The following is a 14,327-nucleotide window of genomic DNA, read 5'->3' on the forward strand; positions in this document are numbered from 1 at the left end:
AATACCACAATATATAAAGCTATCATAATGACATCACTCAAATCTCTTTGAGTTGAAAAGCAGGGGTGTATGTGTGCATGTGTGTGTGTGTGTGTGTGTGTGTGTGTGAGAGAAAGAGAGAGAGAGAAATTGTAAATGAAAGAGGAAATGAAATTAAAAGAATTTCATCAATCCAGTGTTTTAAAATTATAATATAGATCACATTTGTAATACCACTTTGCAACAACCAGGAAAAATAAAAAGAAAAAAAAAGAAATAAAAAAGGGAACAAAACAAGACCAGTTTTAGAATGTGTAAATCCTATTTGCAAAGCTGATAACATTTTAGTAATCCTCCTCGTCCACACCGGAGAAGGCAATGGCACCCCACTCCAGTATTCTTGCCTGGAAAATCCCATGGACGGAGGAGCCTGGTAGGTTGCAGTCCATGGGGTTGGGAAGAGTCAGACACAACTGAGAGACTTCACTTTCACTTTTCACTTTTTCATGCACTGGAGAAGGAAATGGCAGCCCACTCCAGTGTTCTTGCCTGGAGAATCCCAGGGATGGCGGAGCCTGGTGGGCTGCCGTCTATGGGGTCGCACAGAGTCGGACACGACTGAAGCGACTTAGCAGCAGCAGCCTCGTCCACTCACTACGTATTTGTGGGGAAAGGTATCAACAGCTTTGGGCTGCACAACAGGATTAATAAATTTCCAAAAAAGCTGAACCATGTGCCTGTTGGCAAAGATGGTTGTATGTTTGCCATCCCTTCACTCAGTCCCTTTCTAGGTGCATGACTAGATTGCATACCTCCAAATGGGTCACATGACATAGTCTGGTTAATAAACTATGGTGGAAATTATTGTATTTATTTCTAGATATGACTTCTTAAAAGATCTTCTATAACATTCTTCTGTTGTCTGTCAGCAGGTTGCAAGGAATCCAGGGAATAACTTGGCTCAGAAGGTATGGTGGAGGCACTGGAATCCTGAATGCTTCAGAGCATAGCCTCTTGCCATCTTTCTTGAATTATAGTGTCAGTGATAAATTGTAATTGTCTTATATTGTTAATATTATTTATCATAGTATTTTTTTGTTGTTCAGACACCAAGTCGTATCTGACTTTTTGCAACCCCAGGGACTGCAGCACACCAGCCTTCCCTGTCCTTTACTATCTCCTAGAGCTTGCTCAAACTCATGTCCATTGAGTTGGTGATGCCATCCAACCATCTCATCCTCTGTCGTCCCCTTCTCCTCCTGCCTTCAATCTTTCCCAGCATCAGGGTCTTTTCCAGAGTCAGTTCTTCGCATCAGGTGGCCAAAATATTGGAGTTTCAGCTTCAGCATCAGTCCTTCCAATGAATATTCAGGATTGAATATTCAATATTCAATATTTCCTTTGCAATTGACGGCTTTGATCTCCTTGCAGTCCAAGGGGGCTCTCAAGAGTCTTCTCCAACATCACAGTTCAAAAGTATCAATTCTTCAGTGCTCAGCCGTCTTTAGGGTCCAACTCTCACATCCATGCATGACTACTGGAAAAACTAAAGCTTTGACTAGACAGACCTTTGTCAGCAAAGTGATGTTTTTTTAATATGCTCTTTAGGTTTGTCACAGCTTTCTTTCCAAGGAGTAAGCATCTTTGAATTTCATGTCTGCAATCACTGTCCACAGTGATTTTGGAGCCCAAGAAAATAAAGTCTATCACTGTTTCTATTGCTTCCCCATCTATTTGCCATGAAGTGATGGGACCAGATGACATGATCTTCATTTTTTGAATGTTGAGTTTTAAGCCAGCTCTTTCACTCTCCTCTTTCATAATATTTAGTTTCCCCTTAAGGACATGATCAGTTTGTGTGGTCAGTTTTCTATGAAGTTGCTGAATTTTAGTGGAAATGGATAATCTACAGATCAATTTATGCTCTAAAGGGACTTTGGGAATTCCTGCATTTGAGAAAAGATTAAGAAGAACATTCCTGAAGGCATTTAAAGTTACAATAGTATTGAACTACTTATAACAGCTATGACAAACCTAGACAACATCTTAAAAAGCAGAGACATTACTTTGCCAACAAAGGTCCATCTAGTTAAAGCTATGGTTTTTCCAGTAGTCATGTATGGATGTGAGAGTTGAACTATAAAGAAAGCTGAGCACCAAAGAATTGATATTTTTGAACTGTGGTGCTGGAGAAGACTCTTGAGAGTCCCTTGGACTGCAAGGAGATCCACCCAGTCCATCCTAAAGGAAATCAGTCAAGAAGGATTTGTTTCTGCAAAAATAATAGATACAATGCTTCCAAATACTCATTGGAAGGACTGATGCGGAAGCTGAAGTCTCAATACTTTGGCTACCTGATGCGAAGAACTGACTCCTTAGAAAAGACCCTGATGCTGGGAAAGATTATAGACAGGAGGAGAAGGGGACGACAGAGGATGAGATGGTTGGATGGCACCACTGACTCTAAGGACACAGTTTGAGCAAGCCCCGGGAATTGGTGATGGATGGAGAAGCCTGACGCGCTGCAGTCCACGGGGCTGCAGAGTTACCTGACTGAGTGACTGTTTTAATTGAGCTGAATGTTACTTAAGACATGAAACAGAGCATACTTCTGGAAAAACAAATATAACCCAGCCATGGCTGAGTGTTATTACTAAGTATTCAGGATTACAATTTTTTAGACTACAAGTGCTTTTTAGAGTGGTGCTAAGAAAAAACTCTCAGTGGGAAATAAATGAACTTGTCCAATATTATACTATCAGCCATTCTATTGCACTATACAAAACTGACTATAATGGAATGGGATTCATATAGGTGTGTTCTTAGGACCCACTGAGAGCTCCCTCTGCTGGCTCATTGTTTTTTAGTAGTGTGTTTGCTCAGCACACTGAATTCTCCAGGAATATACATCAAACTGGAAAAGGGCATGGCAACCCACTCCAGTATTATTCTTTCCTGGAGAATTCCAGGGACAGAGGAGCCTGGTGGGCTACAGTCCATAGGGAAGTAAAGAGTTGGACTGACTGAGTGACTATTATACACACACACACACACACACACACACACACATCAAAAGTGATCTCTGCCCACCCGCCCAAGTCTGTTTTGTATGTACACATGAGACACAAAAAACCTATGGAGACACTTGCCAGCTTCCAAAATAGGCTTGAACATTGACCTGAAGGGTGTGGGTCAGCACTTTTTCTTCTCACAGGTCAGCTAAAAAGTGAACTTTCCTGCTGATGCAATCCTCATCAGAAGAAAAAAACAATTTAAAGAAATCTTGGTTCTGCTATCGTCAGCTATAAGTCTTGAAAACCTAAATAACTAAAGCCTAAAAAGGAAGCTGTTTAGGAAGTTAACATTAATATGACTCTATTAATAACACTGAGTAGAATTAGAGCTCACAGCTGGAGGAATAAGGGAGAGAAGAGAGAGCATAGGTCAATTTCACACGGATAGTTCTCTTACAATAATCTTTCAGTGAATGTAAATTGATGAACAGGGCTTTCTTCTAGAAATTGTGCTACAATTTGAGCACAAGTTTGAGGTGGGGCTGAGGTGAAGTACTCACAATCATTTATGATTAAGTAACGAATGAAAGTGTGAGAGTGAAAATGTTAGTCGCTAAGTCATGTCCGATGCTTTGTGACCCCATGGACTGTGGCCTGCCAGGCTCCTCTGGCAATGGAACTCTCCAGGCAAGAATATGGGGGTGGTTTGCCATTTCCTCTTCCAAGGGATCTTCCCAATCCAGGGATCTGACCAAGTTTATGAACCTGGGGTCTCCTGCATTGTGGGTAGATTCTTTACCATCTGAGTCACCACGGAAGCCAAATAATGAATAAAACAACCTACATGACTGTAAATCCTGGATAAAGATAGAGTAGTTGATTGATTTTTTTCTCTTCTTTATTCCACAAAGACTTTAAATTGTTTTTGCAAAAATAATAGATACAATGCTAACTTTAAAGTGCAAATAATAAAGAGAATCAAGAAAAGTGACAGACAAGGATCTATAGGCTTCAGAAAGTTACAGACTTGGATGGTGAATTGATAGTGTTTCAATTAACACAAAACCTTCATGATATTGAAAAATAATAATGCAATTTGACTATGTATTTAATGCAAACACATAATCATTAATCATATAATTAGAAAATTCAGTTCTAATACTGAAGTTCATGTCATGAGTTAGAGTGACTCAGAAACATAATTCATGGCCTTGTAACTTACTTCAGGACAAGTTGCCACATATAGTGTATTTCTATGGTTATTATTTGATATGCATGGATACTAATTTGCTATGAAAATCATAAACTCTGTAACAGTAGAGAGCACACAATAGGTGTGGTTCATTTTCTGATTATACATCTTAGATATTTCTCCCCATTTAAAGTTAGTGATCATCATCAAATAGACTTAAAGGTATGTGGCTCACTTTGATACACATAATTTTTGAAATATAAATTGTGGAACATCACCTCTATTACCTCATGATGGCACACTTGTACCACATTCCCACTGAAGAGGTTTTGAAAGCTGCCTGAAAACCACAGCAAACAAAGACACTACTTTCTTCTTCTTTGAGTAATTTAGTTATATAAAATAGATTAAAAAATATCCTGTAGCCTGCACTTTCTTCCAGTATGCCCTGAGTGCACTTCAAAGTACGCAGTTAAACTTTGAAGTCTGGGTTTCATCCAAGAACATTTGAACTAGGAGTGCTTAGTTGAAGACACTTTAGTCAAGTTGCTGGGTTTTTGAGTTGGTTCTGGGAAACAGACCAACTGCCTGTCTTTTCAAGTATATCCTGAGTGGGTAGGTAATTTTTGAAACTTCAGTTAGTATTGGAGCATTTGTCTTCAATTCATATCAAAAAAAAGAGCAAAGTATGACAAGCAAAGTGAAGTAAATTGTATTTAAAGCCTTTACACATTTTAGGAACTAACTGTGCCCACAGCCAATTTTTAAATTGATTATAAACTACACCAAAAATTTGCTCAATTCCTGCTGTTTAATTTTTCAAGAACAAAGTATAGGTTAGAATTGTTCAAATAGTTCCTCACCTTACTTACTGATTGTATATCATTTATGTGCTAATCTTTCATGTGTATATTACCCAGGCAATAAAATGAAGAAATAAGCTGAAGAAAAAATATGTTTAAATTACATATTTAAATTACATGTTTAAATTACAGCTATGTTCGGCATTTTGATGCTGAAGTTGAAACTCCAATACTTTGGCCAACTCACACGAAGAGTTGACTCATTGGAAAAGAGCCTGATGCTGGGAGGGATTGGGGGCAGGAGGAGAAGGGGACGACAGAGGATGAGATGGCTGGATGGCATCACTGACTCGATGGACGTGAGTTTGAGTAAACTCTGGGAGTTGGCGATGGACAGGGAGGCCTGACGTGCTGCAATTCATGGGGCCGCGAAGAGTCGGACATGACTGAGCGACTGAACTGACTGACTGACTGACTGACTTACTTAAGTGTTAACTAATAATAATAGTGATTTAAAAAAAACAACTATTACCACTCTAAACAAATGCCAGTATTTACAGAAAACAAAACAAAACATATATTTAGTTTAACAGACATGAAGATCTTATTCTTAACTGATTTTCTTTACTCACAGAACTACAACACTTTTACACTTTTTATCTATTTTTTGTTTCGTTGCCAAAGGTTGAAAAAAGGCAACAATTTGAATTAAGGAGTGATGATTCCTGAGTTAAAGACTGTTAAAATGACAAAAAATAAAGTGATCAGTATTATGATATGATGGTGAAAAGCATTCAAATTCATAATAATTCATAGCAGTTTAATAATGGATGAAATATAAGGTCACTTTCTTCTCTCAGATATTATTAACCACAGCATTCTTTCTATGCTTGTCAAATGGAATTCTGTTTAACTAATTAATAGGTTTAATGTAACAAGATAAAGTTTAAGAATACTAATATAATTACTTTTAGATTTTTGTCTTAAATCATAAATACGACTAAGGGTATATCTCAATCTCCAGTAATTTCTGGTACCTGAGGGTGTGTGTGTGTGTGGACACAGTGAGGAGGGTGGAAAAGAAGGGAGGAGGGAGGAGGGAAGTTAATCACTTACCACAAGTTTTATTGTCTTCATCAGAGCCATCTGGACAGTTTAATTCTCCATCACAAAATAAATCAATTGCTATGCACTTTAGAGCATCAGCACATAGCCTTGAATCAGGTGGGCACTCTATTGAGACATTTCCTTTAAAAAAAAAAAGATTGAATTTAAAAGTTTCCCACATAATAAATTTAATTTCCAACCAATGAGATATGTACAGTGTTTGGATATTTATTATGTAATCTTTGTCATTTAGGTAAGTATATACTTGAAAGTGAAACTGAAAGTTGTTCAGTCATGTCCGACTCTTTGCAGACCCACGGACTATTAAGTCCATGGAATTCTCCAGACCAGCACACTGGAGTGGGCAGCCTTTCCCTTCTCCAGGGGATCTTCCCAACCCAGGGATCGAACCCAGGTCTCCCACATTGCAGGCAGATTCTATATCAGCTGAGCCACAAGGGAAGCCCAAGTAAGTATATGCTTTCTTATAATTATTTCAACTTCAAAAAAAAAATATTTGTCATTTTATGAATTGATCTTAGAGTTTTAAATTTTGAAGAAATGATACATATTTCTTCATATATATTAAATACGATGCTGACGTTGTTGACTTTTTAAAAAGCTTGTTCATTCATTTGCTTTTGGTTGTGTGTGCTGGGTCTTTGCTGCTGAACAGGCTTTCTCTAGTTGCGGCAAGCGTGGCTACTCTCTAGTTGCAATGTGCAGGCTTCTCATTGTGGTGGCTTTTCTTGCTGTGGAGGGAGAATGGCCTTTAGGGCACGTGGACGTCAGTAGTTCCGGCTCCCAGGCTCTAGAGCACAGGCTCAGTATCGGTGGGGCATGGGCTTAGTTGCTCTGAGGCATGTTGGATCTTCCTGGATCAGGGACCAATCCTGGGTCTCCTGGATTGGCAGACAGATTCTTTACCACTGGAGCCATCAAGGAAGCCCCTACTTTGTTGATTTTTAATCTTGATAAATGAATGCTACAGCTTGGAAATTTAGTCCCCAATATTTACACCTCCTAGGATTGCTATGTGTAATGAGGGGCAATTTGCTAAAATATGTATCTCAGCATCTACAGTATCTAATAGCCACTTCATTTACTTATAAACTTATGACTTGAAAATATAGTGGTTGAAAGTAAGGTTTGCATCCTGCAGAACAAAATTTGTCAATGAAAACTATTTTATAGTAAAATGAAACTTAAAATCCATAGTACATTGAACATGAAAACCCAGTAGTTTTCTCCTGTTCATTATCTCCTTGCTTCTTGGGTCAGGGTTTCTTAGGGGGAAGGTGCAAACATCCCCCTGCAGGGTTCCATGTCATACTCTGATAAATTTACACCTCTCAGCCTGTCCTGTCCTTCACCTGCTTCTTTCCATCTTGCTAAATATAGAGATGGACTGAGAAGCACATTTTGCTTCTAGAAATTGACATGGAAAATTTAGGTGCAATCCTAATAATATATGCCCACTGGATAACCACATATGTTTTTAATTTTCTGAGCAATGTGAGAATTTCAATATGTTTCTTTATGATTAGAATAACAATGAAAGTTTAAAGTTTTTGGAAAATCTTTAAGCTCAATAGCATTTTTTTTCTTTTTGTTATTGTCCTTAATCTTAAAGCCAGCATTGTACTGCCATCTGCTGGGTTTTAAAAATATATTTGATTCTGAAATTTCTCTTAGGCTCCAAGAAATAAATTGGAAAAAGTGCTTCTGTTAATTAATCTGCTAAGGTAATGCTTAATTAAGAATATTATAGACAGAATTGCTGGGTATAAATACAACTAAATAGTTCTTTTATAATTGTAATTAAAATAGATATAAGCCATTGGGAAATTCATGGACCACCTAACATCTAAAATAGGACAAGATAAAGCTGAATCATTTCCAAGTGCCAAAACACTCCCATTTAAGAGAAAAAATTAATTTAAAAATACATTAAATAAACTTGTATAGTATCATGACACATCAAGAGAGTTCTTAATTATTGAGCCACTAATCCATAAGCGGTGTCATGTTGATAGTATTCAAAAAATGCTTGATAAAAAATAAATGAGGAAAAGGACATCATTGTAGTAACTCTATGTCTCTTTTAAACAGAGGTTGAAGGAGGTCCAGGTATTCAGCATCTATAAGAATATATTTGGGCATTTAACTAGGGACATTATAATTTTGTCTGATCTAATGATTTCTATGGAAACTTCACTTACTGATGTTTCATATCTTTGTCTATTGCTTATTGAAATTTATAGGTTGAACTTAAAAGCCACACTGTCAAGAGACACCAGTTGAAATGTTTGATCTCATTAATGACTATTCATTCACTTTACAAGTATTTATTTCCCATTTATTTGCATCATGGCTTTTTAAGGGATGGAAATAATAGGATGAGTAAGGCAGAGAATATTCTTATGGAGTTTGGAGTTTAGTGTGAAACTGATTCATTGGCTGGCAAATTTTGTAATGAGGTAGAAAAAAAGTGATGCGGGAACATCAAAACTGGACTATGCCATGGATTATCTTCCTTCTGAGTCTGGGATTGAAAACATCTTCATATAAACTAAAATTTGAAAGATGCTTAGAAATGCACAAGGAAGAGAGGTGCGTGAAATGTATACATGGTGATGTGACAAGATCACATTACTATAGGGAAAGCAGAGGCATCTAACTTATCTAGATGTTGGGATGCTTACTGACACTATGGCAGGAAGGGAGTTTGCTGACAAATTCTGGGGGACATTTAAAACATAATTTTAACATATTAAAATATTTTTTGTAAATAACAGTATTGAAAATGTTAACATATATATGTGATATGACCAGTCCATGTTTCATAAAGACAATTCTGCTACCACGTGGAGAATCATGTGAAGAGAGCAAACCAACTAAGAAGCCATTTCAACACTCAAGGTGAAAGTTGCTGAGAGCTGGAACTCTTGCACTGGCAGGGGAGGTGGGGACATAATCCAATTGCTATTTCACACATAGGATTGATGAGCTTTGGTGGCCAGATATGCTCCTGGTCAGAGGGAGGTAGATAAAAGGATGCTCAGAATGGTAGATGCATTTTGGAGTGGCCATGAAATACCAGTTAGTCACAATAGGCATTATCAGAGAAACAGCTGGTGGGATTAGTAAATGACTTTAGTTTGAAATATTTAGATTTGAAGGTGGAAATATTACACTCTTGTTTAGATTGTACTCTCAATATCTCTATTTTCTGTTGTACAAACACTCTTCATCTGTCTTGGTCCATGAATAAGAGAAATTCCTCTAATTTAAAGCCAATATAGAAAATATGAATATAGTCTTCTTAAATAGAGGAAGGATGTTTTAGGATTTTATCAGATTTTATTTTTACCTAGTGTTCTGTCTCCCTCTCATCTCCTTACATACACAGGTATGATGTCCATTTCCAACAAAACCATTGCTTATTGATTAAAACATTAACTGTTACATAAATTAGACAGATGCCAGTATTTAAAGTAACCTTCCATTCTTAAAGCTAGAGTTCTTTGACTGGACTATTTAGTTTGCCATTTCATCCGTTAGTTTTTACTTTAGTACTTCTCCTTTTCTAGGGAATCTCTACTGTGATTCTCATGAGGAATATTTAACAAAACAGTTAAGGATTTCTATTTAAGGAAAAGTGTACACCCGAGAAAGATGTTCTTCTCATTATAGGAGACTGGAATACAAAAGTAGGAAGTCAAGAAATACTGGAATAACAGGCAAATTTAGCCTTGGAGTACGGAATGAAGCAGGGCAAAGGCTAATAGAGTTTTGCCAAGAGAATGCCCTGGCCATAGCAAACACCCTCTTCCAACAACACAAGAGAAGACTCTACATGGACATCACGAGATGGTCGACACCGAAATCACATTGATTATATTCTTTGCAGCCAAAGGTAGAGAAACACTATACAGTCAGCAAAAACAAGACCAGGAGCTGACTGTGGCTCATATCATGAACTTCTTATTGCCAAATTCAGACTTAAACTGAAGAAAGTAGGGAAAGCCACTAGGCCATTCAGGTATGACCTAAATCAGATCCCTTATGACTATACAGTGGAAGTGAGAAATAGATTTAAGGGACTAGATCTGATAGACAGGGTGTCTGATGAACTATGGACGGAGGTTCATGACATTGTACAGGAGACAGGGATCAAGACCATCCCCATGGAAAAGAAATGCAAAAAGGCAAAATGGTTGTCTGAGGAGGCCTTACAAATAGCTGTGAAAGGAAGAGAAGCAACAAGCAAAGGAGAAAAGGAAAGATATTCCCATTTGAATGCAGAGTTCCAAAGAATAGCCAGGAGAGATAAGAAAGCCTTCCTCAGTGACCATTGCAAATAAATAGAGGAAAACAACAGAATGGGAAAGAATAGAGATCTCTGCAAGAAAATTAGATATATCAAGGGAACATTTCAGGCAAAGACGGGTTTGATAAAGGACAGAAATGGTATGGACCTAACAGAAGCAGAAGATATTAAGAAGTGGTGGCAAGAATACACAGAAGAACTGTACAAAAAAGATCTTAACAATCCAGATAATCACAATGGTGTGATTACTCACCTAGAGCCAGACATCCTGGAATGTGAAGTCAAGTGGGCCTTAGGAAGCATCACTACGAACAAAGGTAGTGGATGTGATGGAATTCCAGTTGAGCTATTTCAAATCCTGAAAGATGATGCTGTGAAAGTGCTTTACTCAATATGCCAGCAAATTTGGAAAACTCAGCAGTGGCCACAGGACTGGAAAAGGTCAATTTTCATTCCAATCCCTAAGAAAGGCAATCCCAAAGAATGCTCAAACTACTGCACAATTGCACTCATCTCACACGCTAGTAAAGTAATGCTCAAAATTCTCCAAGCCAGGCTTCAGAAATATGTGAACTGTGAACTTCCAGATGTTCAAGCTGGTTTTACAAAAGGCAGAGGAACCAGAGATCAAATTGTCAGCATCTGCTGGATCATCGAAAAAGCAAGAGAGTTCCAGAAAAACATCTATTTCTGTTTTATTGACTATGTCAAAGCCTTCGACTGTGTGGATCACAATAAATTGTGGAAAATTCTGAAAGAGATGGGAATACCAGACCACCTGACCTGCCTCTTGAGAAACCTGTATGCAGGTCAGGAAGCAACAGTTAGAACTGGACATGGAACAACAGACTGGTTCCAAATAGGAAAAGGAGTAGGTCAAGGTTGTATATTGTCACCCTGCTTATTTAACTTATATTCAGAGTACATCATGAGAAACGCTGGGCTGGAAGAAGCACAAGCTGGAATCAAGATTGCCCGGAGAAATATCAATAACCTCAGATATGCAGATGGCACCACCCTTATGGCAGAAAGTGAAGATGAACTAAAGAGCCTCTTGATGAAAGTGAAAGAGGAGAGTGAAAAAGTTGGCTTAAAGCTCAACATTCAGAAAACTAAGATCCTGGCATCTGGTCCCATCACTCCTTCGGAAATATATGGGGAGACAGTAGAAACAGTGTCAGACTTTATTTTTGGGGGCTCCAAAATCATTGCAGATGGTGATTGCAGCCATGAAATCAAAAGACGCTTACTCCTTGGAAGGAAAGTTATGACCAACCTAAATAGCATATTAAAAAGCAGAGACATTACTTTGCCAACAAAGGTCCATCTGGTCAAGGCTATGGTTTTTCCAGTGGTCATGTATGGATGTGAGAGTTGGACTGTGAAGAAAGCTGAGAGCCGAAAAATTGATGCTTTTGAACTGTGGTGTTGGAGAAGACTCTTGAGAGTCCCTTGGACAGCAAGGAGATCCAACCAGTCCATCCTAAAGGAGATCAGTCCTGGGCGTTCATTGGAAGGAATGATGCTGAAGCTGAAACTCCAATACTTTGGCCACCTCATGCGAAGAGTTGACTCATTGGAAAAGACCCTGATGCTGGGAGGGATTGGGGGCAGGAGGAGAAGGGGACAACAGAAGATGAGATGGCTGGATGGCATCACCGACTCGATGGGCATGAGTTTGAGTAAACTCCGGGAGTTGGTGATGTACAGGGAGGCCTGGCATGCTGCAGTTCATGGGGTTGCAAAGAGTCGGACACAACTGAGCGACTGAACTGAACTGAACTGTACAAAAATAATAATTGATTCTGTTTATTAAAATCTGTTCAAATTGTCTAAATATTAGTTGCTCTTTTCTTGAGTGGAAAAAGATTAGCATATTTTTATATTGTATGGCATTTTAACCTTCAGAATGTTAATTTTTGGCATAATATGAAAACCCACCATAAATCAGTATTATTTGTAATTCTGCAAATTGAAGGCTTTATCTTTTATTTATATTTGTATTATGAAGGATTCAGTATACACTCAAATGTGATTACTTCAGAGTGGTCCACTGTCATAACACTGTCCAATGACTTGAGGTGAGGAATCTCTCATTTCTATTTTGTGCAGACTTTGGACTAAGCATTGTGGAGGAGAAAAAGACTGAAATCATTATTTGTTTTCTCCCAAACCAGTCATAAGAAGTGTTACATACAAGACAGTAATTTGAAAATCATATTTGGGAAATCTTAGATTTTTATTTTCCCTAAAAATAGGTGTAATAACCCTTGGTGACCAAATATGAGACAAATTAAACCCAAGATTTAATACCTTACTTAGTAATGAAATCAGAATCTGAATGCATGAAAGCCTGCTCTAAGAGATCAAGTTCATTTCCCTGTACTGTGTTTGGAAGATATCACTTTACAGAAATTCTCCTCAACTTGAAAAGAACAAATTTAATCATTTTAGCAAGACTGTGGCTGTTCAATTAAAATGAAATTAAAGTGGGAAAATACTTTAATGGTTCTGTTATTATTTGTGTAGGAGTGTCTTAAATTAGAGGAGAGTGCTTAGCAGTATATGTATGTTGTTTTCTCAGATGCAGAGAAAACAAATACTTGAAGTCAAAAGACATCTGGTGTTGGTTGCAGTGCCTGTGTGTGAGTCCTGGGAAAATCAATTCAATTGAAGAGTATAATTCTGTCTTAAATTCTCTTGAACCAATTTCACATTCTTCACTAAATTACCCTGTTCTATTCCTTCCATCCTCAAACCCCTCCACATGGTGGAACTATAGAAAATCGCATTTTGTTGAGACTGAGAAAGCCCATGATAGTGAATTTTGTTTTTCTGCAATCATTGCCTGCCCAGTAAGCAACAAAAGACTAGAACAAGTTGTATTCTAGAAACCCTTCAAGCATATGAACAATTGCACAGAAGAGCCCCTCTTGGGCACACTGTAACAGCTAGAAATCAATTGGTGTAATGCAACCTTAGTTCCCATCTCTCCCTTTACTGTTCCAAATGGGTTAGTAAAACTTTATGGTAATTGGCAACAAAGGCAGTTGAACAATAGAACATAATCCTCATGGACTTTGTACCCACTATCAAATAAAAATTCTCTTTGGCAGAATTTATAATAGTACTAACACCAGGTATATGGTGCATGCATTTGTTGATTTTTCTCAAACTCTGTCTTCCAGGCATATAAAAATGAGAATAAACTTAACATCCCTGAAAGTCATATTCATAATAAATTACTGCTTGGAAACTGTGGTTTTCAAGTTTAATTGTCTCATTCCCCTCTATAAATCTATAGTATCTTGATGTATGAGAGGAATGAATAGGAATGGTGACTGGGGACTCATGGATCCAGTAAAAGAGGGAATGTGATATTTTACCACCTACTTACATTATGAGAATTCGTCAGGATTGAGTAAGGTAATCAATATGGTCTCCAATAACAGGAAAGCTTTGGAAATGGAGTTTTTGGGGGCCAAAGAAATGATCAGATTAATACAGACACTACTGAATACAACAATCTTGTTTTAATCTTACTCCAGTTTTTGAAAGATCTTTTTCAAAAAGTATACAACTTGGTTTTTTTTTTTTTTGGTTGTGTCCCTCCTTTATGCCAGTCATGAATTGGTATCTGTATTATTTCCTTTCTTCATGACTGCTCTTTAAGACATATATTTAAATCTTTGTCTTTCAGATAATAAGTACAAAGTTCAAGAAGATTAGGTGGCTTACCAAACATTATGTGACAGTAATTGGTGGAAATACTTAAGGTGGATTCACCTACACATTTTTGGTGTTTGAAAATTGTACGTTACTTTTTGGTTTTCATTATGATTATCAAATGCTCATGTAAAATGTGAAAGATAGAAATAAATATGTACTGATTCCATTAC

General features: G+C 37.6%; 1 protein-coding gene across 2 annotated transcripts in view; it reads right to left on the reverse strand.

Annotated features, from left to right (window-relative positions):
- The window catches only part of TMPRSS15 (transmembrane serine protease 15), a 137,876-nt gene that overhangs the window by 104,872 nt on the left and 18,677 nt on the right, over positions 1 to 14,327 (reverse strand). For both annotated transcript variants that reach the window (XM_070455233.1, XM_070455231.1), the window contains one exon: positions 6,105 to 6,236. In XM_070455233.1, coding sequence (XP_070311334.1) covers positions 6,105 to 6,236 — 132 coding nt within the window. The remainder of the gene's footprint in view (positions 1 to 6,104; positions 6,237 to 14,327) is intronic.

This window comes from Odocoileus virginianus, chromosome 25, assembly GCF_023699985.2.
Source record: "Odocoileus virginianus isolate 20LAN1187 ecotype Illinois chromosome 25, Ovbor_1.2, whole genome shotgun sequence".
Taxonomy (NCBI): domain Eukaryota; kingdom Metazoa; phylum Chordata; class Mammalia; order Artiodactyla; family Cervidae; genus Odocoileus; species Odocoileus virginianus.